Raw genomic sequence first — 23,038 nt, 5'->3', positions numbered from 1 at the left:
AATCAGCTGTTGAGCGTGTTTTTTTTGCTTCTTGGCACCGATTCCGATGGATATACTGCACATTTTGTGGTTTCGTTTGATATTATTAACCTATGAAATCGTTAGGTGTTTTCTTCTTCTTATTGTTTGTTGGCACTGATTATACGTGGATGCTGCACATTTTGTGGTGTCTTTTGACAAACTAGCCCAAATAAAGCGTTTTGTGACTAATTCGAAGCTGAAACTATCTATTTAGAGGACGATGCCAAAACTGCCAAAAATAAAAATCGAAATATGCCGAAAATAAGTTATTTTTGGCAGCTTTGGCATTTGCCAAAAATAACACGGCCTGTTCATATGTCTTGTGCAAATATGAACTGTAGGCTTGCGATGAACAGCTAAATAATGATTTTTCTTGAAAATAACATCATACTATTTATGTAGAAATTGGTAGACTTTTGTTATTTCAAAGCTAATTTTGCTGCTGTATTTCTTGAAGTTCGTGTCTTGAAAATCCGCGTCTTCGTTTTGATATGAACGAGGAGTGCCGAAAATCATTTCCGCATAGATGGATGGAGGCTAATGCAATACGCATAACGCTACCGACGATACTTTTGGTGTGATCGCAACATTTATGGCACCAAAATGAAGAAACATATATTTTATGAACATATCACGCCCGGCATCTAGCGCAGGGACTGTCATGAAACGTCTCGTTCTGTTCGGGTTTACAACATATATATTTTCGAGCAAACATTTTCGACCATGAACAATTGAACACAAGACAAGGCTGCATACCATAATAACTGGTGATATGATAATTTCAGGGTTGGAGCGTAAGGTTTTGACAGCAACGAAGCACTCCTTGTTCATCAAAAACCAGCCTTGTCGATAGGGCATCCGCAATAAGAATGCGCCAAATCTGATAGCCGCGAGCTTTAGAGTAGGTATATCCTTGTCCGATTATGACGAGTGTCAGCCGTAAATATTCGGGTTCATTTCAATATGGATATATTATTCAATTGTAGATTGAAGTTCTGTACCTCCGAGAAGCTGTTCATATAGTGGTTATATATCACAGTATAAAATGGATTTCGTGGCGAGGTTTCAATCCCTGCATTGGGACAAATTAGGGAAATATTTCGGAAATTTATATTTCAAGCAACTGTTCACTAATTTGATGAGACTGACAACTTCAAATCGAGAAGGCTTTGCAGACGTTACGAAGTCACCGTGATTGACGTTACTGTCTCCATATATTTATTTTCACAAACCCCAACAAAACTTCTCTAAACATCAATATGTTTGTATCAGCAGGTTATTGGAAAGGCAGTGGCTACTCGTCCGGACCCGGACGAATAATTTTCTCAGGCTATTCGTCCGGCACCGTGTGACGTAGGCCCGTTACTATGGAGACTGTATGCGTTTTTGACAGGCTTCGGTTTTGTACATTATTTATTCGCCCTTCTGGTTACTGATTTCAATGGTTACTGTTACTGATTTGTATGCTCATAATTATAGCTCCGAGGGAAAGTTTACGCCATACTAATAATTGCAAATAGCTGTGGTGAAAGTACCAGAACTTGACGCCCACCTTTACCTTTACAAGAGATGTTTACCTACGCTTAATGTAGTAAGAACAAGTAGGATAGTGATTTGTAAGCTCATAATTGGAGCTCCGAGGGAATGTTTGCGCCATACGAAGAGCTCCAAAGTGCTATCGTTAAATAACCGGATGCAGTCAGAACACGAACGATTCGCTGAAATTCTTGCTGTCTCCACCTATTTCTGAACTCATGCAAGCGCCATGGACCTAACCAATTGTACGTGAACTTGCACAGCTAAGACGGAATTGTCACCTTTGCTGTACTACGAGTACTCATACTTGATGTTGCTGCGCAGTAATGATTGGAATACCAACTGAGAGAGACTGTGCGTCTTTATTTTCATACAACAGAAATACAGAACAAATGGACAGCAGCAATGATCATACAGAAAACATGTGCATGCACAGTATTTGATGTCGGATAGAAGAGATCGATACAGCCATGGAAGTCAAGTGGTCTGATAAAACCCGCATGAAACAAGTATGCCTACATTGTCTCTGCATCATCTGACTGTAACAAATCGTAGTTGTAAAGATGAAGAAAAATTAAATGATAGCAAATGAATGAATGAAGCAATGTCTGGGCGAAGTAGGGCAACAGTGTTAATAGGAGAAAAATACCAGTATTTGGTGTCGGATAGGAGAGATCGATACAGCCTCGGAAGTCAAGTGGTCTGATAAAAACCCCATGAAACGAGTATATGCCTACATTGTCTCTGCATCATCCGTCTGTAACGAATTGTAGCTGAAAAGATGAAGAAAAATTAAATGATAGCAAATGAATGAAGCAATGTCTGGGCAAAGTAGGGCAACAGTGTTAATACGACTATCAGAGGTAATCAGGTAGGTCAAGAGTGTTAATAGGACTATCAGAGGTAATTAGGTATGGCAAGAGTGTTATTACGGTGACAAGAGGTAATGAGGTAATTTTTTTTATAATCTGCCATACAGCAGTTCACAGATGGTAATCCATTCAAAATGATAGGTCAGTCGATAGATCTCTTGGTTAGGTAACTATTAAATGGGCCCAAGTAGATATTTCCCTTCGGTGAGGGTCCTGTATTAAGGGAGTGAACAACTTAAGCAGGTATGAAAAAGTCATCGAACACATACGACAAACTGTTCGAAAAATATTTGTGTACAACTTCAATGTTTATATGATCATTGGGTGTTAATCTGGTATGAATGCTGGCATTTCCGCACATTCCTTATTGCAGGTGACAGTAAATGCTGTGCATACAATTTGCTGCTTTCAAGATATTCAAGCATTGATAGCGTGTTTTCACTGGGAACATCAATCATGAAAACTAAGTAGCCTACTTTCAATGTCAAAGTTGCCGCTACATATTTTTCTAACAGAGGCATCTGTTATTTTTTGCAGCGGCCACAGCACCATTTGTTTTGTTTAGGGTAAGTGTTTAGTCCAGCACATAGAAGATGATCCCGGTTGAGACAGGAGTCGCAACGAATTGAATTGCTCTTTGTAAGTTGAAGGTCGCATACTCCACAGTACCAGTCTTTCTGACTATATTTACTTTGGAATGCCTTCATCACAGCAGCCCATCCATCATATGCGAAGTAATTCTTGATGTGGAGTATATTCACAGTCTCATCAAGGCAGCTGTTGGGGATGAGACGAGTGTCAGACGTGACAGACTTACTGCCCAATTTCTTTCCATACACTGCTTCATTAGTGTCAGATGGTGATACAAACCATGACAGCATCACTGTGAATAAGGCAGAAGACATTTTCTTCTGATACCACTATTTCCACAATAGCTCCTAAACACAGTATCAGTATAAGTATCAAAATTGGGTACCGTCACATAATTGTTTTACCTGGAATTTCTTTCAGCTCCTTTACTGTCGCCTCTAGTTCTGATAATTCATTGGTACTTCTAGCAGTCGCGATGTTGTGCAGGTCTTTTAGAAGCACGACCCGACCTAACGAATTCTGTAAATGATTCTGCAGTAGCTTTTTATTTGCCTTCAGCCTCAGCAGTTCTTTGATCTCTTCTTTCTGCTGCGAGTCTAACTTACGCTGATGTGGCAAGTGATCGAAGGCGACCTGCAATAAATTCCAACAATATAACGGTGATTATGCATTAGTTGTCATTTATTGATTCAATAGTGATAATCGCATATTACCTTGCTCAACCCGTGGTTATGCTGTTCATTAATACTCTTCACTATGAGATACTGCCCATCCTCTGATGTACCAAACCTGATATGAGCTTGGCACTCTTTACGGAAAGTGCTGCAATGAAATCGTGATACGTTACCCTGTATTTCAAGCGTAATGCACAGCATGTGTGGCAGTGCCGCTACTCGTAGTCCAGTAGCGAGCTAAAAAGGGGGCACTTCTTCGTTATTCTCCACACATCAGGAAGTGGTCTCCATGAAACCAATGCTTCCTATGAACATGTGAGAATTTATAAACGTTAAAATAAATTGATTTTCGCGTTGGGGTGGGGGATATTAGGGTCGGGTGGGATAGGATTGGGGTGGCGGGATTGTGGTTGCATGTGTGGGGTTAAGATTGGGGTGTCGGGGTTGCATGTGTGGGGTTAGGATTGGGGTGTCGGCACGCGTGGGGTTAGGGGTGTCGTAAGATGAAGTGGTGGGGTTGCAGTTGCATGTGTCGGGTTGCGTATGCGTAAGATGAGGTGGTAGGGTTTCAGTTGCATGTGTGGGGTTAGGATTGGGGGGTCAGCACGCGTGGGTTAGGATTAGGGTGTCGTAAGATGAGGTTGCATGTGTGGGGTTGCGTATGCGTAAAATGGGGTTACAGTTGCATGTGTGGGGGTTGCGTATGCGGGGTTGGGATAGGGGTGGCAGGGTTGCACGTGTGGGAGTGCGTATGCGTAAAATGAGGTGGTGGGGCTACAGTTGCATGTGTGGGGTTTGCATGTATTGGGTTGCGTATGCGTAAAATGAGGTGGTGGGGCTACAGTTGCATGTGTGGGGTTTGCATGTGTTGGGTTGCGTATGCGGGGTTAGGATAGGGGTGGCAGGGTTGCACGTGTGGGGTTGCGTATGCGTAAAATGAGGTGGTGGGGTTACAGTTGCATGTGTGGGGTTTTCATGTGTTGGGTTGCGTATGCGGGGTTAGGATAGGGGTGGCAGGGTTGCGGTTGCATGTGTGGGGTTAGAAGGGTGTCGTAAGATGAGGTTGCATGTGTGGGGTTAGGATTAGGGTGTCGTAAGATGAGGTGGTGGGGTTGCAGTGGCATGTGTGGGGTGAGGTGGTGGGGGTGTGGTTGCAGTTGCATGTGCGGGGTTAGGATAGGGGTATGCAACCGTGAGGTGGTGGGGGTGTGGTTGCAGTTGCATGTGCGGGGTTAGGATAGGGGTTGCGGTTGCATTTGTGGGGTTAGGGATTGGGGTGTCAGGCACGTGTGGGTTAGGATTAGGGGTGTCGTAAGATGAGGTGGTGGGGTGTCATAGGAATGGGTTGGGGTTTAGGCTGAGGCTAATTTAACCCTAATTTCACGATACCAAGACTACAAAATGCTCATGGGGAACATTGCTTCTTCATGTTCATGTGGTTGTGGACCCGGTGGAAATTCCGTATCATACGTAACGCTTACTTACCGTTGGTTAGGTCGTAGACCCTTAGCTAAGCTCTGAAATCTGCGGCCGCCGTGGATGCAGTGAAAAGATATCTGGCCATACTTGAGCGCATCATTGAAATTTCGCCGAGTGGTTCGCTTTCTTACTGCATCGAGCGTACGTGAATCTCTCTTGTAGAGCTGGACGTAATTTCTTTCTGGTATTTCTCCAAAGCACTTTTTAAGTCTTCATAAGAGGCGAACCTACTCTCGGAATCCATGCCGCAGTTACGGCCCACAGTTCCGGAAATCCCGGCACCCATTCTGCAGTTGCGGCATGCTTACGCCGGACGAATAGCCTGAGGAACTTTATTCGTCCGGGTCCGGACGAGTAGACACTTCCTATTGGAAAATTGGCAATGAAAATGAATTTCCACACTACGATAGTTCATGTCAGACGATTATTATGATGATGTGATAGGCTTACCATATTTTGGAAATGTAAAAAGAGGACACTTTTTCAGAAATTTCAGACATGCAAAACTGGAGAAGAATTCTCAAAAACCGGTAAATTTTTCCCACTTCGTGATCGGTTGACTAAAAAAAAAGGTCATCACTTTCGCTCACAGCTCAAAATAACGTTTTTCTCTCCACATTGCCAGAGCTAAAATCAACGCTTTTCCCTCCGAAATACCCGCCGGAGCGTCACTTCTCGGCTAATTTGCGGCATATCGCTCGCGATTTGATCTAAATCTGACCGGACACTTTCAAAAAAGTGGTGACCAGCTGACTTATAGACCTAATGGTCGTATCGCTGGCCACCATTTAACAGCATTACTTTCTTACACCTGGAAATAAACTTTTGTCTGTCCTTCCGTCTGTCATAATCCTACAAGCAACGTCGTTGCGCTCGTTCGCCATCCTGTGTTCAAGATCACAGTAAAAATCACTGAGCTATGCAAACTCAAAATAATAATAATAAATGTCGCGTATAGCTTTCGCCTTTCGGTGATTGGCACAATTCGGGCACGAAAATGAGAACGAATATAGTGACACTGTTGGGTTGTACTGCTTCGTTTTTTGGATTGCTATTATCGGCCTATTCCAAGTTGGTGAGCCTGGCCAAGACATCAGATTTGGAATACCAGGCACTATGCGATATAAATGAGTATATGAGCTGCTCAAAGATATTTACGTCAGAGTGAGTACCGGCATGCGGCATGATACTTCTCTTGTCATCTCGAAACGAGCATAACGGTCATGTCACCTAAATCGAGGAAAGTATAATACCGGCGATATGCCTGAATTAAGATGCTCTATTGTTTGCCAGTACCATACAGCGCACACTATTGTTATAATTATAAGATTAAATTTTGTCTTTTGAAAAAATTAGAGTGTTTAAAGCAGGCCGGTCGCCTGCAAATTTATATTGTATTCTGTTATTCCAAAGAAGTGCCATAAAGGATTGGATACAGACACAATGTAATCACTTTAATTACATCTCAATTGCCAATGGAAACCTATTCCATCTTATGCACAAATTGTATTTGATTCCAAAATTCTTTCACAGGTATGGATACGGATTTGGAATTGTGCATTGGTTTGTAGGTAAAGACAGCCCATTGAATGTGTCGAATTCCGTATTAGGAATTGCATTCTATCTCCTACACTTCATTGGTAAGTGTAACCTATTTTGGATTACTTGAAAAAATTTAGACAAAGCGATCTTTTTCCACAAGAATCAGATTGTTATTGCGACTAACATTATCACAATACAACAATATGTGGTTATGAAAAGCAATCGGTGTCTATCAGATCCATAACGTGCCTCCATCTGCTAAGAATTGACTGATTGTTTTTGACTGCACCAAACTTTCTCCCTCATTCATCTCCATGTTGTCTTTAGCCCATCAAATGAATATGAATTTTATGGAGTTCTTTCTTCTGCATAGATCAGCATAATTTTCAAATTGTTTCCATTTCTTGAAACCAATTATGTGTACCAAATGTGTACTAACTGGCTTGACTTCCACCAAGTTGCATTTCTTCAATGGAATTTGTGTCAGGAAGTAAATTCTTCACCATTATAATAACTCGTCATGTATAGACGTATCTTAGGTGTATTCCAGGGTCTGCTGAATAGAGTCAATCTCACAGTTGCATGGACAAAATTAGGCGGCTGCCTATGGTTACTGCGTGTAACATTTTCACCTTGAACAATACTGATAGTGACTTGACTTATGGCGAAGTTTATTCTTCGTATTAGGCTATCAAGTAGAAATGCTTGAATTGACCAGCCCATTTAGAACCAATGTATTCTGTGCAACTCAGTTACATTTTATTTTCAGGCATTCTACTGAACCATCGACGAATCAACATTTTATTGTTTTGGACTTCTTTACTTTCAATCCCAACATGTGTATACCTGGCGTATGTTCTTGCATATATTTTGCATGATTTCTGCGTAGTATGCGTGTCTACTTACGTTGTCAATGTCATCCTTTTGATTATTAATTACTCTAGAATGAAATTGGGTTCGAAAGCAACAAGATTGAAAAGTAAAAAGAACTAACATATGTTAAAACAGCAATTCCTGTCCATTTTGTGCTTTGATCATCTCTTCAACCAATTATTGGTTTCATATATAGTTTATTAATATATGATGAATCGTTGAAACAGCAGTCCTGATATCTGGATTTCACACAAGACAAGAGTGCTGTTTGAACATCTCTCAACTGTGAGAGATTTGAAAATTCAGTTAATTGAATAGTGGGTCTACTTTGGAACATTCTGCTCACTGTTTGAGGTGTCTACGTTTCTTTTGGATAGACAGTACCAGATCACATGCAATAACCAGTACCGTAATCACAACTAAAACCAAACTTCTCAGAATAGATATCTGCTGATGTTTTGAGTCAAGTATATTTATTTATTCTTATCAGATCACAAATAAAGAGGAACAAAGCATAAATTATAACATGACATGCTGTGCGAGATAATCTATAGCAGTGGTTCCCAACCTTGGGGTGTGAAAGCATCTGAGAGGGGCGCGAAGAAGCGGTCAACTGAAAATTTTTTTCGCGCTCTGCGCGATTTATCTACAATTCACGCGTGTTTCTCTATATATAGACAGAATTTCATATTTTTTAATTCTCTCGTCAACAGTCGTTATTATCCTTGGAAAAAGCGCATCATCCAAATAGGGGGGGCCCTTCGACCAGGGGGGGGGGGACAGCAGAAGCCACCACTGCCTCCTCGGATGTATCGATTTGAATCAAGATCTCTACACCTTCCTCATGACTCAATTTGCAGCTTTTGACAGTCCATGCGAATGAATTAGATCGTTTTCACAACTATACTACGGCTATCCGATAGTTGTCAAGCATGTCCGTATTAAAGTCGAAATACAAGTCGAATGAGTTGAGTCAGCCCTCAAGATTACGGTACCGACTGCCAAGGGCGTAGCCAGTTACGGATGGGGGGGGGGGTGTGAAAAATTCTGAATAAATGAAATAATTTGATCAATAATATTGGTGCGTGTATAAACTGTATATGAGCAAGTGGTGTCCAATCTTATTAATTACTTCGTTGAAACACGGTTATTTAATACCCTCTGGTAAAGAGTGACGCTACTCTCAAGATTGGAATCACTGATACATTTACATATAGCCTACCAGACGGTTTTATGGCCGTCAATCATTTTGGGAGCGTACTTTGCAGTGTCACGTGTAGCCTACTTTATATGTCTTTGTGTCCCAGAACGGAAATTACCGGAACTAACAGTCCCCAACCCCCATATAATGAACTGACACCCCTAGACTCGATCAACCCAGCGACCTTGGGCTACTCTATAGTGTATCTACTGGTACTGTTGTATTCTCATAATTGAATATGCAGCTAAATTATTGGTATTGGGTATTTGCAGAAGAATTTTTTTCGGGGTACCGATAATAAAATCAAGACATGTATGGATACTAAATCGTAATTTGTAATATTTATTGATTATACGAAAATTTTCCCCAAAAAAAAAAATTTTTTAGGCGATCCGTCGGCTACAACAATGCCGACCACGACCTAACCTATCGATCTCACTCCAGTATCAGTATTATTAATATTTTCATCAGTTCAAAACACCACAAAAACAATGAAAAGATAGCAAGTTGCCGAAACGACTTTAGGCTAGTCTTTGAGATCAGACACCCGACCATCTTGGCCTAGCCGAAGTAGAAAGCAGAGAATATAATGAACTGAATATAAAAGGCAAGCGACAAAATGAGGTGGCCTGTGGCGGAAAGCGATATCGATAAGTTAGGTCGCGGTCCGGTGATCCTGAAGGTATTCATTTAGAACAGGGCCGGCCAACCCGTTGCCCGCGAGCCACATGTGGCCCGCAAGAAGGTTTTGAGTGGCCCGCAAGGTAATTTCCGAAATTTCTATTATCATCAAAAATGGATTGCACAGATTGTGAACTTGCAAGGCGAACCAAAAATTTGATTAGTCTGGCCGCAACACTTGAGGTGTGATGGCTAAAATATCAGTTCCGACGCATTGACAGATCCATCAGCCATTCACATATTGGTATATCTTCGTACACTACAACAGAGCAGAATAATTTTCGATAGATTTATCAAAGGTAAAAAATTTCTACAAGCTTGATGCAACCATGTTGTCACTCGATTTCTTGTTTTTAATATTGTTGCCCTTTTGTGAAAATGGAAGAATACCTAATGTAGGGTTGCCATACGTCCGGAATTTCCCGGACATGTCCGGAATTTCACTAAAAAATCTGCGTCCGGGAGGAATTTCTAAAATATGCCCAAATGTCCGGAATTTTGAAGGGTTGAAGTAGGCTCACAAGTTTTGCGTAAATCAACATAAGCAATATTTTTTTCAAGCAGATTTAAGCGTGGTGCACATTTGCGTAAATCGTACGCGCGTACGATTTTCACTCTCTCACTAAGTTGGCCAAAACGAGAGCTTACGTCATTGCTGAAGGAAAAGTGAGAATCAATTTAGCGCTGTGCCGCACGTTGTCGCTGCCGAGCGTCAGCAACGCAACAATCAAAATCACAGACCATGAAATTCGCATTGTACCACCAATGGCAACAGTAACAAACTTTGCAGTATACGGACATACGGTACTAAAGTAGCAACGCAATTTGTAAATAAACAGTTACACGCACTAATGAGAAAAATTTAAGTTATCAGGAAATCTTTTCGTCTGCATAAAATAGGTTTGTTCAACCAATGATATATATACATCATTGTATATATATCATTATATACATCATTGTATATATATCATTGGTTCAACTGAATAATAGTAGACTCCAACACTTTTAAATGAAACAAAGATCTGCCACGCGCAATGACAGTGAAGATGTTGTCATTATAGTGCTGTGCACTTGCGAGGTTTTCACTCAGATGCTGACCAATTGACGAAGCATATGCTTGGTAATCGTCATAGCAGTCTGTTTTGGCAGCCAATTTACACTGACATGCGAGCTCCGTGCGATCATTTGCGCATGTTTTTGACCGAATCAGTTAAGGGATATGCTGCTTAATACGTTCAAACAATCTTATCACAGTGGCACTTGTATTGGTAGACAACATTGCTTGCATTCAAGGCAGGAAGTTCATATTTTCGAGAGTTGGGCAACAAGGCTTTCGTCGTGTACACCACACGCGTGTTAACGCTGAAATAACAACGGTGAACAGCCGTTTTAATAAGCTTTTCAAAACGGTTAGACACGTTACCTAGCCAAGGTGTGAAAATGCCGGGCATTTTTCTGGACCATATTTGGGAGCTATGTCTGATTGGGAGCTTGGCAAGTCAACAATACGCGCGTACGAATCGCTCTCTCCGCGTAAGGTCTGCGTAATGCTCGCGTAAAAAACGAGAGAAAAGAGGCTCTTTACGCGACGAGCAAACGAGAGAAGAGCAGAGAAAGGAAAGAAACTACAAAAATACTTTACGCGTCCAGTACGCGCGTACGAATTACGCAAATGTGCACTACGCTTTATGATATTCGAAATTCTTCTTCGCGCTGCGCGCGAGGTAATACAGCGTATATTGATATTAGTATGGGCACCAGGCACCACATTCACCAAAAATGCAATCAAAATAAATATAAATTACCATCATTTACTGAAATAAGTCCAATGGTAATCGCAATTATAAGCAAACGGTATAGTACTAGAGTTGGTCAAGGCCGATTGGATGCTTCAGTCACAGATAGTGAATCCAAATCTTGGGGTCGTTTACCTTTATCTGGGGATCGCAATGATGTTGGACGGGACGTAATCACCGTCCTAGGCCGGGAGTAAGTTTGGGCAAGTTGAATCAGCTTATCAAGTTTTTAGCTGGGCCACGGAACAATTTTAAGTTTGAAATGAGGTCGCGACTATTAAAGGTTGGAAATCACCGGATGCGCAACCTGCTGGTGCATTTTATAGTAGCCTAATGGACAGGGTTGTAATGACTCGAGTCATGACTCGACTCGAGTCAGACTCGAGTCACGATTTTCGGATGACTCGACTCGACTCGAGTCATTTTCTCAAAATACGGAAATGACTCGACTCGATTCGAGTCAATCTGTGTATTGACTCGACTTGGACTCGAGTCATTGCGCATGACTCGAAGCAAGTCATTGACTCGAGAATCAGACGGCGAAGACCGACATTTCATTGTAATTTCGAAGCCAACACACCATTCTGATTTTGTTTGTTGGTACTGGTGCTTGAAAATGCGACCAGAAACTGCTAAAAGTGAGGAAAATTGATATATTATGAATGCGTGCGAACCATTCGATATCACCAAACAGCGTTAAAAAAGTGGGTATAAGAAGACTTTAACAGGAAACTGAGCAGTCAACGAAATGACTTGGACTCGGACTCGAGTCATAATACCATGACTCGGACTCGATGCTCTGTTCGCTGACTTGGACTCGGACTTGACTCGGTGGGAATTGAAAATGACTCGACTTAACTCGAGTCAAAAAGATAAAAGTGAGATTGACTTGTGACTCGGAGCCTTGTGACTTGGTTACAACCCTGCTAATGGAAGAATCAATATTATTGAAGAATCCATTCATAAAATTTCACAGCCAAATGCATATAGTAATTGCTCGAGAAGTCACATCGATTACCCTATGGGGGGTTAGAGATTAGTGCTTTTTTGGCGGAACGAGGCGGAAAAAATGTTGTTCCGGCCTGATTAAAATAAAAACACACAATCAGATAGCCGCACCGACCTAACAGTATAGCAGGGCTGCCAAACACAATCCCGACAGGCCAAAAACGGCCCGCCAGACGATTTCATCCGGCCAGTGGAGAATTCTATTGCACACCATAGCAAGTAGCAATCACCAGAGCTCACATTACAGAGGGCCCAATTCATGACCTATGTTCCCCTCCATTCCTGTATACTGTCGTTTGTCAATGCTTTGCGAGTGTGACGTCATATTGTCACTCAATGTGTAATACCTCATTTTTAACTCCGCTAGTGGGCGCTAAATAGTGTCCTGAAATTGCTTCATAAAAATATGGTAACCCTAAATGTATCAGATTGAGTCTAACTATATCCGCGATTACGAGACAAAGTGTCGTTCAACGTAGCCTATGCGACATAGCGTTTGCGCTCGCAGTAAGACCGTCGACTATGAAACCTAGGCACGAAATGATTGACGCATGTTGGTCGCAGCTTTCAATATCGATATGTCCATGCGCCGAATAGCCCAGTCCTTGCAAACTGAGCCCAGCGATATACAACAGGCCCGCAATATAGTCAAGTGACAATATTATTGACCTATGAACTTCAAAAAATTTTCGCGCTTGGCGCGGCTAGTGGCCCGCGCAATAGTTCGTCAATCGAATGTGGCCCTTTGGCTGAAAAGATTGGCCAGCCCTGATTTAGAAGAAATGTTTTTCCGCCGATGCCGCCTCATTTCGTCGCTTGTCCTTTTATATTATCTTCCTATACTTTTAATTCAATGTGCAATTGTGCAATGTGCATGCCTCTTTTTGCATCAATTAGGCCCAGATGGGGTGTCTGATTTCATGGAGTACTCCAAGTAGTTCGACGTCTCCTATCTGTTGTGTATTTTCATTGATTTTAATCGGACTAGATTGCCTTTTCAAATCAACGCTTCGCAAAGGTTTTGGAGAAAGTAGCTTAATGACTGAATTCCAATTTTGAGTCATTCACAATAACAAACTTTCTAAATTTCCCTTCCCCAATCAAAGTGACAGTCAGGAAATCAGGCTCACGAATTATTGTGAGCACGGTGACGTGGCTTATGCCATTTACGGGCGCAAGAACAATTTATTTCGAGTATAGGAGAAAACGGATATTTTTCAGTTTATCAATATTTTCATCATTTCAAAACACCACGGTATAGTCTAATCGCAAGAAGATAGGCTGTTTGAAAGATAACGCAGATGGGGCTCAGTGGGGAAATAGCGTAGTGGTGAGCGTCATCCAAGCAGGCGAACCGGGTTTGATTCCCGCTGTCAGAGGTTATTCCGGGTTCCTCTTCCCCCGTGTCGCTGTTCTTCCGGCGACAAAAAAGCTCAGAAAAAAAAACCGATAGAGAAAAAAAGAGCAAGAAATAACTTCTAAACGAAGAAAGAATAATATCGGAGAAGACTGTGGCATCAGGCACTAGGTCGAGATGGATGCCTGTTCAAGAGACCCCAGCTGGTAGGTCGTTCGGCATCCCCCTATCTGTTCATTACGTCGCATTGTGTGTCTTGTATATCACATCTATAAATTAAAGGCAATGCGCGAAAATTCGCAGGGCCCGAATGCATTCTGCATCCCAGTTCTGACCTACAAGTCAAGGAAAGGTTGGTGATGTGTGCTCGCTTCTACCGAAGCGCCTATAGAAAGTATCAACAGCGCAACGTTTCTCTGCGACGCGATTGCATTTCGAAACACATTGCCGCGACGCCAGCTGAGCAGTGAGCTGAGCAGTAGGGCTCTTCAAAAATGACTTTTTTTCTCAAATCGTACTGGCTACTTGATAAAATTGTTAGGTTACCTAATTTAAGCCTACACACAAAATGTGGTTCAATTCCAGCCAGTAACCGCTTTGCTACAGGATAAGTAAGTTTCTATTTATTATATAAAAATCAATAATAAAAAATTTGAAATTTTCTGTTCACCCCATGAAAGTGTTAGGCCGTCTATAGAGACGATGCTCACCAAATTTGGTTTAATTCCAACCAGTGGAAGCGGAGTTATTGCCGTCGAAAAATTTGGATTTGAATAAAATAGTATTTACGGTGACCGATTCTTTGTTTATTTATTATAGTTGTGCTCACCGTAAATACTATTTTATTCAAATCCAAATTTTTCGACGGCAATAACTCCGCTTCCACTGGTTGGAATTGAACCAAATTTGGTGAGCATCGTTTCTATAGACAGCGTAACACTTTCATGGGGTGAACAGAAAATTTTCAAATTTTTTATTATTTATTTTTACATAATAAATAGAAACTTACTTATCCTGTAGCAAAGCGGTTACTGGCTCGAATTGAACCAAATTTTGTGTGTAGGCTTAAATTAGGTAACCTAACAATTTTATCAAGTAGCCAGTACGATTTGAGAAAAAAAGTCATTTTGAAGAGCCCTACTGAGCACACTCTCGCCGCGCAGCCACTCCTTTGCTCCTGAGCTACTCTCTCGTTTCGCTAGACAGCATTGTTGCGTCCCAATGCCAATCTCCATAACAATGCAAAAATCGAGGCTGATTGTGGGGCTCCCAGCGCCATGAGCGGACTATTTATATTTTCGTAATAAGTATACAGCGTCAGCTTTCGATTGATACCCGTTTTATCAAATTTAATGCTCGGCAAACCGGTCAAAAATTACGGTCAAATTGCCTTTAGCCAAATGGAAAGTGTGACGTAGAGCAATTTCACTGAGCCGTGAGATTTGCTTGTGTCCACTCCACACCATATAGGACAGATGAAGAGATTTATCGGTCTCACAAGTCACACCAGCGTATCGAGAACAATTCGAACATTTGTAAAATATACAGCGATTTTTATTGACGCCGCGATTACTTGATGACTTGAAATTGACTCGTGAATTTTGCTCCGAGTCACGCGTCAATCCGTATTTCTGAAACGCCGAGTCAAGTCAAGTCATTTTTGCAATAAGTGACTCGAGTCAAGTCAAGTCATACGAAAAAGGTGACTCAGTCATCCCAACACTGGTAGCTAATCGAGCGACTCGCTATGCTATTTTATGATATGTCTTGATTTTCACGACAACGCAACTGCTCCCTGCAACACGTAAAGACGTGCTTCCCGCACTTCAACAGAGCAATGTAGTTTACGAATTTAAGTGACACTGTGATTGTGGCTACGTGGGAAGAACGTCAAAGCGCTTGCAGGAACGCATCAATCAGCATGTCCCTAGATTCATTAGAACACGCTCGGTGATAGCTCACCCTGAACTCATCCGCTCAAGATTGATGCGGAACAATCAAAGGCCATAACTTTGCGATTGGCAAACACTTCGTTGGATAATCCCGCCTGTGCGAAAACTCATCGAGACGACAGATTTCGCATACTAGGAAAGGGTCGTTCACACTTTCATTTGTGTGCCTTGGAGTCTACTTTTATCAAAATACACCAGCTAAGGCTGTGTCAACGAAAAGAGTTCGTATATATCATCTAAAAATAGTACATTGAACGCTCTCGTATTCGACATTTCATGCTGGTGATGTCATATTTTGTGATACGATTGTTGATATACGATGTTCTTTTGAATTCTTTACTAGTTGCTGACGATTACCCCTGACGAGGGTCAGCCGAAAATATTCGGGTTTATTTCAATATGAATATGAATATACTATTTTATGATTGCAATGCAGTCGAGTCCACCAAGTGACGTATTCATTCAAAATCGCGGCATAAATGTAAATGTATCGTTAGCAGGGAATCCCCAACGATGAGGATTGTGGAAATTGGATGTTAAATTATATACATAGGAAATCTCTAGTTAGCAGCCGTAGAGTGTCCTAATATACCGCGACTATTGGTAGTTGTGATTGTGCTGCAACCGTTCTATCAAAATGACCACTCTAATAGTTGCGTCACCCTCACATAGGTTTCGGCAGCGTCAATTATGATGACACACCGAATGAACCAACTCTTTTATTAGGTTTCCTAAGGCACTGTGTTTTATGGGTTTCCTTAATATCCATTTGAAAACTGAGCTGTACGAACAGCATTCACTTACTTTGTGGTCGACTTTCGGGAATGTGTAAGTTCATACAATGTTGAATTAACTTAGCTGTTATTCTATAACGTACTCAATCTATCTCAGATAGAGAGGCGGATGCTAGGAAATACTATTGGATATTGGCGAATAACGTTTGTCCATTGCGCATTTTTTCTTAATCCAAGGTTTTGTTATGATTCAATTCATTCATTGATGTTCAAGATGACGCGAAAATGAGAGTCCTCAAACAAACTGCTCTTTACATGATTTCTATCAGTTAGTAAAGTCACATACGTTTGCATATATAATTATATATTTTACTCTGCACTGCATCAGCAAATTATAGTTGAAGGATCGATTTACTGGAGTATCAGAATGGTATGATACCAATTTCCTGCATCAATATGTTGGTTATAAATGATAAGTTTCATTCCAGTCAAAAAAGAAAGGCTTGAGCCATGACGAAAAGAGGAAGCGAATGATGGAGATATTTTTTGAGAAACAGGAGTTTTTCCACATCAAAGAGATTGAAAAATTGGCCCCCAAGTTGAAAGGCATCAGTAAGATCATCATTGCTACCGTTTATGATCTTTCATTACTGTTATATGTGATGTATGGCTTACTAACAACTTCACAAGTAACAACATAGGTCGTACTCTCATTTGTTGATCAAATGAACCGGTGAATTTCAATGGAGTCTTCCCTTAGTTGGTGACTGAGATTCCTTTTTACAACTAGCCCATATTTTTACCCTTCCCTCTTGGTGTCAGCTTCATCAATATATCTTCAGTTGTACAATGTACACTGTTCAGTAGTAGGGGACTAGGGGGGTTCAAAAAAAATTTCAAATTTCATCGGCTTAGTTGTCAAATCGTCAGGTTACCTAAAAAACGTTGCACACCAAATTTGACCCAACCAGCAGAATCCGAGGTCAGTCAAATTAAAATTTCGGTCAATTTTGGAATAATAGTATTTACGGTGACCAATTTCGTCAAACGGTCATGACCGAAAATCGTGTGCCAGTTTTTTTGAACAACCCTACTGTTCAGATACACAGCTCTTTAATGAAGATATAGCATCACACCGCGGTTGTAACCATTATGTCCTTTGAGAGAATTGGCATACATAAAGTTCGATCTCCGCATGACTGCTGGAGCGTGATGCAACTGTGGAAATTTCAATACATTACAGCTCCATTACGGTGGCTTTCTGAAGAAAACGGCTGCGGCCAAAATTTTTTTTCGTTTTGCCCTTCTTCAATTTGAGACCTCATCATGTTCAGAGTACAGTGCCCGGCTTTAACATTTACTAAAAAAATTGACGTCCAAGTATCTTAATCACAAGTTGAATTGATATTACTTTGTTGACAACAACGCATTCCATTGTACAGCGCCGATGAGTGTTAAAGATGTGCTCCAAAGCCTTGTGGATGATGACATGGTGGAATGTGAAAAGGTTGGCTCGAGCAGCTTTTACTGGGCATTTCCTAGTAAAGCTACCAATAGTCGAAAAAGAAAGTCGGAGAAACTAGAGAAGTCCATAGCAGAATCCGAAAATGATTTGAAAACTACGAAAGAAGCCCTCGATGCCGCCAAAAAAGGCCGCACAGATACAGTAAGATGTTTGCGGGATTAGGATATTAGTCGAGTAGATCGTGTGAAATGTTTGTACATAGTTACGTATCACACGGCCGGTGTTATTAATTGTGGTGCATGGCCCGCCACTGTTTTGTGGTCTCATGTAAGTTGTCATTCTGGACAGGTAAATAACTATTGATTTTTACTTTAGGATGAACGTAGGGAAATTCTCAAGGAGCTTGAGAATTTAAGAAGAGAGAAAGATTCCCTCTCTTCAGAATTGGCGAAACTGAAGGAATTCGATCCGGAAACGTTAAGAAGAATGCGTGAGTACATCAGGTTTTAAAGTGTTATTGATTTCAATAAAACATTTAAACTCACATAAAACAATAATACCCAAGCCTCAACCGGTATTGTACGTAAATCTACAGATGGCGAAATAGCTACTGCAAAAGACGCGGCGAATCGCTGGACAGACAACATATTCTCATTGAAGTCGTGGATAAAGAAGAAGTTTCCTATTGACGAGGCTCAAATTAACAAGCAATTCGAAATACCGGAGGATTTGGATTACATATAATAAACCTCTGTTACACACACCGACGATAGTTCGAGTATTTCTTCGCCATTGTTTTGCCGATTTACTTTGGTTTTTTTATTTTTATTATAAATTTGTTCATAGAATTGATAAAATTCTGCATGATAAGCAGGGCTGCGATTGAGGGTCTTGCAGTACTTGACGACTCTTTCTGTTGCAAGCAGTCATTGCAGACTTGGTCCTGTTATTCCTCAGTACATCTTCCGTAAATCATTCTCCAGTAAGTACACCTTGGATTTGAGACCCCTCAAGTCATTTTGGATTGCTCTCGACCGCCCAGCCGTGTTTTTGACTGTCTGTAGAACCTCCACGTCGGAAACCATGCCCCCAACTGTGACCTTGTAAAGCTGTTTTTCAAGATCTTTCAGCCTCTTGCGAAGGATTTTGATGTCATTCTTGAAGCCTTCCACTTCTGAATCTCTGCGCTTCTCAAGTGCCTGGTACTTCTGGGTCATGAGCTGTAGACGTTGCGTTATTTTATCGGTACGCTCTTTAAACACATCTTTATGCACATCGGTTTCCTCCCGTACTCTTGCGAGTTGGTCTTCAGCCTGGATACATTGTTCCCGGTACATGTCGGCCAGTTTGGCTGCCTGCTCCAGTTGGGAATTTAAGGTCTGTATTTCAGCTTCCATTTGCTGTTGTGCCTCGTAGTCTGCTAAAAATGCATGAGATTTCAGAACCGGTTTTGTATTATCAGGATTCCTCGTGGCCAGTTGATCTCTGGCTATGTCCAAGTCCTGGAGCAAGCGGTCTTTTTCCGCCATCCATTCCTTCTCTTTATTTCTATGATGCAGTTTGAGTGCGAGCATGTCCTTGGTGCTTTGGTAGAGCATCGTCTGAGAGTCCTTCATTTTCAATTCCAAACGTTGAATCCTGTCCTGATCTCTCTGACGACTGAGGTCGGCTTCTTCACGTAGAATTTGTCTGTCATCCAGTAAAGAGTTTACCTGGTCGCGTGATAAACGGGTCTGTTCTTCAAGTTGTGCCTGAAGAGCTTCTATTTGAAGACACAGGGTTTGCTGATCTTTAGCTGCACGATCTTCATTGGTACTTTTGGAAGATTTTGAGGAGGCCTTGCCTTTGGATGATGGTTTTGTGGGAGCAGATTCATTAGGAAGATTAGGCTTAGGTAGCTTTTGTGGTATAACGATCTTAGCAGGTGGGTCTTTATGAAAGTATGAAACTTCAGAAGCAGCAGGTCCTGCGATAGCGAGCAAATGTTGAATGCGCTTTTGATTTTCAACGTCTCGTATTTTTAAACGATCATTCTCGGCGTAAAGTCTCAGGACTTGTTCTCTTTCTTGCAAAATGCATACTTGCATATCACTCACCGCTTTCTGTAAATCAGCTATCTCGTTTTCGCGATGGTGAAGTTCGCTTTCGAGTCGATGTTGTTCCTCGCAACTCAGCTTGTATTTGTCCAAGTTTTTTTGAAGTTGATTATTTTCTTCGTCGAAATCTGAAACCTTCTTTCGGTAATATTCCAGCAGCTCGCGAGACGGACGTAGCTGGGCTATCCGCTCACTCACAGGCGGAAGTGGTGAATATTCATTCACCGCATCCAGTATATTCATGCTATCATCCATCGCAATAGGACGTTACAATGCCAAATCTGTATCCCGTTTGTTCAAATCTGTTTTTGAAATGAACCGCGAGATAACGCTCCCTTTATTATTGTTAGTTGTAACTCAAGCGCCAACCAACGGCCGTAACTGCATCAAGCAACATCACATACAGATCTGCGGCTTGCTATTCAATGGAAATATATTTTTGTAGGGAAATTGTTGAAACTATGAATATTTTTCGAATTCCCAAAATATTTCATGCAATATTCCATTCATAATCCTCCGCTATAATCCTCTTGTAAAATACGCCTTGTCATGATATATTTTGCTTAGTAAGAGCTTAGCTCTCCTCGACGCCAGTGGTAAAGTTTCGTGGACATACTGGTACTTATTCTGTACCTTATTTTTGTATAATTCGCCGTTTGATAACCAGCAGGAACATGGTGAAGGGTAGCAAGAAGGGAAAATCTTCGCAGCCCAAGGATGTTGAGATGAAAGATGTCGCGAAAAAGGACGAGGTGAAGGAAGTAAAAGATGCCGTTAAACCTCCACCAGAAAAAGTTGAGAAAACACCCAAGGACGATTTCAAAGAGCACCTACGGCTTATAGATAGGGCGGTAACCACGAAAGAACCCAGGCACCTCCTCCGGGTCGTCAGAAGTCTCCCTAGTACCCGGAAGAAATTGACTGCTGAGAATTTACGCGAATTTATCACTCTCCTTTACAATGGACGTGAATCGATGGATTCCGCGAATAAAGAAATGCTGCTTTCGTTCGTGGAAGAACCGATGGAGGTTAGTACCAAAAAGGAGACTGTGTCTTCGACCCCTTCCCGTCAAACTAAAGTGCCAAGAATTCCAGAGACGGATATTTATGTTCATCTGTTAGTCTTGATACATGTGATCGACAAAGGATCTCGTACAGATGCCGCCAAGCTTTCTACTGCGATTATTTCAAAATTAGTCGCGCACAATCGAAGATCCCTTGACGTATTGGCCGCGAAATGCTACTTTTACTACAGCAGAGCTTATGAATTATGCGACAGACTAGAAGAAGTGAGAAGCATACTGCATTCGAGGTTACGTACCGCGACGTTGAATCACGATCTCGAAACCCAAGCGATGCTGCTCAATTTACTGCTGAGAAATTATCTGCATTACAATTTGTACGAGCAAGCCGAAAAACTTGCGTCGAAAACTTCGTTCCCCGAGGCGTCGTCTAATAATGATTGGGCCAGGTATCTGTACTACACAGGCCGTATCAAAGCCATCCAACTGGATTACTCCGAAGCCCACCGCACGTTGTTGAGTGCCTTGCGTAAAGCACCACAGTCTACGGCCGTCGGTTTTAAACAGACCGTCACAAAGCTACTTGTTGTTGTTGAACTTCTACTTGGTGAAATCCCGGAGAGGGCCCAGTTCAAGAAAGACTCGATGAGAGCTGCGCTCAGACCTTACTTTGAATTGACGCAGGCGGTCCGAACCGGCGATCTCAAGCTTTTCAACGAAAACTTGGAAAAGCATGGTGAAGTGTTTAGATCCGACCGTATGTACACTCTCATACTTCGAGTGAGACATAATGTCATTAAAACCGGTGTGCGGCAAATATCGGTCGGATACTCTCGCATAGCCCTCATGGATGTCGCAAAAAAGCTGCAATTGGATTCGGCAGAAGAAGCGGAATTTATCATAGCAAAAGCGATCAAAGATGGTGTTATCGAAGCTGAAATCAATCACGAACAAGCCTACGTACGCACTCAAGACACTACCGATGTGTATGCTACCCGCGAGCCGCAAAAGGCGTTCCACGGACGTATCGAATTTTGTCTGGATATATACCGCAATTCGGTTATGGCCATGCGATTTCCGCCCAAGTCCTACCATGCTAACCTCGAAAGTGCCGAAGAAAGACGCGAGAGGGAATTGCAAGACATTGAGTTTGCAAAGGAAGTGGCAGAAGAGGATGACGAATTCCCGTGAACTCGGTAATCACATGTTTGACATTTGACGGTTTGATATTGATTTCATAAATGTAATGGGTGTGCATTCGATTCGGATGAACATATCATTTTGAAGAAAATGCGTTAACTCTTGGTCTTTGATTTGATGATGGTATATGTTATGTTGTATTAGCGATACGCTAACAAAGGGTCTGCTGGACGTAGTTTAAACGTCCGTCGTGATTATTGTATCTAAATTTTCTGTACGGAAATTCTTGTATTTGACATACGTAGAATGTTCTGTGATGTACAAATACCAGCTGGAACGTTGTACAAATCGTGATTTGTGTTCCATCGTGTAGCTGCTCGATGATTTCGATACAAGCTGCCGCAGTCAAGTAAATGAATTATGATGGTTGATTCTATTATAAGGCAGGTAGGTTAGGTTGGTGTTCAGGAAATTACGTAGACTTCTGGTATGAAGCACCAAATCAGCGGGTACGAACGAGAAGCATTGTGGCCTATACGCTATCTGGAGCCTTAGAATATTTGCAAACCTACAAAATGTGGTGTATTTTCTGGGCAGATATATTCCACTCAAAAAATATTGTTCGTGCTATGTGCGCTTTCATGTCAATACGTACCATCAGAAGTTGTGTTGAAAATGGATAGGTAATAAGAGAAATCTTATTGAACCTCAGGGGGCACGAGCGCTAAACACTGAGCTAGATAGTTCAACATCGAAAATTTCTTGCAACTCATACACCATAAGGTCGTCGCTCAATATGAGCCTTGGGTGACACCCAATGCCTACACCACTCCCAGTAACACACATTTCGATTAATAAATAACTCGAAAATTTCATCAGTGATGTTGACCACTGTAACTTAGAACCTCTGCTAAACATGCAGAAGGATACCAGTAAAGAACTCGTCACGGACCAGAGGTAGCCGATCACTGAGCTAGTCTGCCTCCATCATCTGAATT

The 23,038-nt window shown here is 41.7% G+C and overlaps 5 protein-coding genes across 5 annotated transcripts in view; 3 read left to right on the top strand and 2 right to left on the bottom strand.

The window, feature by feature from the left end:
* LOC145446155 (meiotic nuclear division protein 1 homolog) overlaps window positions 1–18,630 on the top strand; it is a 117,817-nt gene extending 99,187 nt beyond the window's left edge. Inside the window, exons 2-6 of the mRNA XM_080324392.1 lie at window positions 16,647–16,747; window positions 16,806–16,929; window positions 17,760–17,983; window positions 18,158–18,272; window positions 18,378–18,630. Of these exons, the coding sequence (XP_080180518.1) occupies window positions 16,745–16,747; window positions 16,806–16,929; window positions 17,760–17,983; window positions 18,158–18,272; window positions 18,378–18,526 (615 nt within the window). The 5' untranslated portion in view covers window positions 16,647–16,744 and the 3' untranslated portion in view covers window positions 18,527–18,630. The remainder of the gene's footprint in view (window positions 1–16,646; window positions 16,748–16,805; window positions 16,930–17,759; window positions 17,984–18,157; window positions 18,273–18,377) is intronic.
* On the bottom strand, window positions 1,901–6,057 carry LOC145446703 (uncharacterized). The gene is made up of 5 exons (XM_080325053.1): window positions 5,975–6,057; window positions 5,180–5,383; window positions 3,734–3,842; window positions 3,425–3,653; window positions 1,901–3,367 (listed from the first exon to the last, which is right to left on the bottom strand). The coding sequence occupies exons 1-5, from the start codon at window positions 6,055–6,057 to the stop codon at window positions 3,282–3,284; spliced, it is 711 nt and encodes a 236-aa protein (XP_080181179.1). The 3' UTR covers window positions 1,901–3,281.
* Window positions 6,111–7,817, top strand: LOC145447295 (vitamin K epoxide reductase complex subunit 1-like). The gene is made up of 3 exons (XM_080325720.1): window positions 6,111–6,337; window positions 6,707–6,813; window positions 7,485–7,817. Exons 1-3 carry the CDS (start codon window positions 6,171–6,173, stop codon window positions 7,706–7,708), a joined length of 498 nt encoding a protein of 165 aa, XP_080181846.1. The 5' UTR covers window positions 6,111–6,170; the 3' UTR covers window positions 7,709–7,817.
* LOC145446151 (coiled-coil domain-containing protein 77-like) lies at window positions 18,278–20,394 on the bottom strand. The gene has a single exon (XM_080324389.1). The coding sequence runs from the start codon at window positions 20,131–20,133 to the stop codon at window positions 18,736–18,738; it is 1,398 nt and encodes a 465-aa protein (XP_080180515.1). The 5' UTR covers window positions 20,134–20,394; the 3' UTR covers window positions 18,278–18,735.
* Window positions 20,395–20,441: 47 nt separating this feature from the next.
* LOC145446149 (26S proteasome non-ATPase regulatory subunit 3-like) lies at window positions 20,442–22,388 on the top strand. Its single transcript, XM_080324387.1, has one exon. It carries the CDS (start codon window positions 20,553–20,555, stop codon window positions 22,089–22,091), a length of 1,539 nt encoding a protein of 512 aa, XP_080180513.1. The 5' UTR covers window positions 20,442–20,552; the 3' UTR covers window positions 22,092–22,388.
* The last annotated feature ends 650 nt before the right edge of the window (window positions 22,389–23,038 follow it).

This window comes from Botryllus schlosseri, chromosome 9 (genome assembly GCF_051294905.1).
Source record: "Botryllus schlosseri isolate E-star chromosome 9, Bs_hap1, whole genome shotgun sequence".
In the NCBI taxonomy this organism is placed as follows: Eukaryota; Metazoa; Chordata; class Ascidiacea; order Stolidobranchia; family Styelidae; genus Botryllus; species Botryllus schlosseri.
The sequence above is the reverse complement of the archived record's forward strand: the minus strand, read 5'-3'. Positions and strand labels throughout refer to the sequence as shown.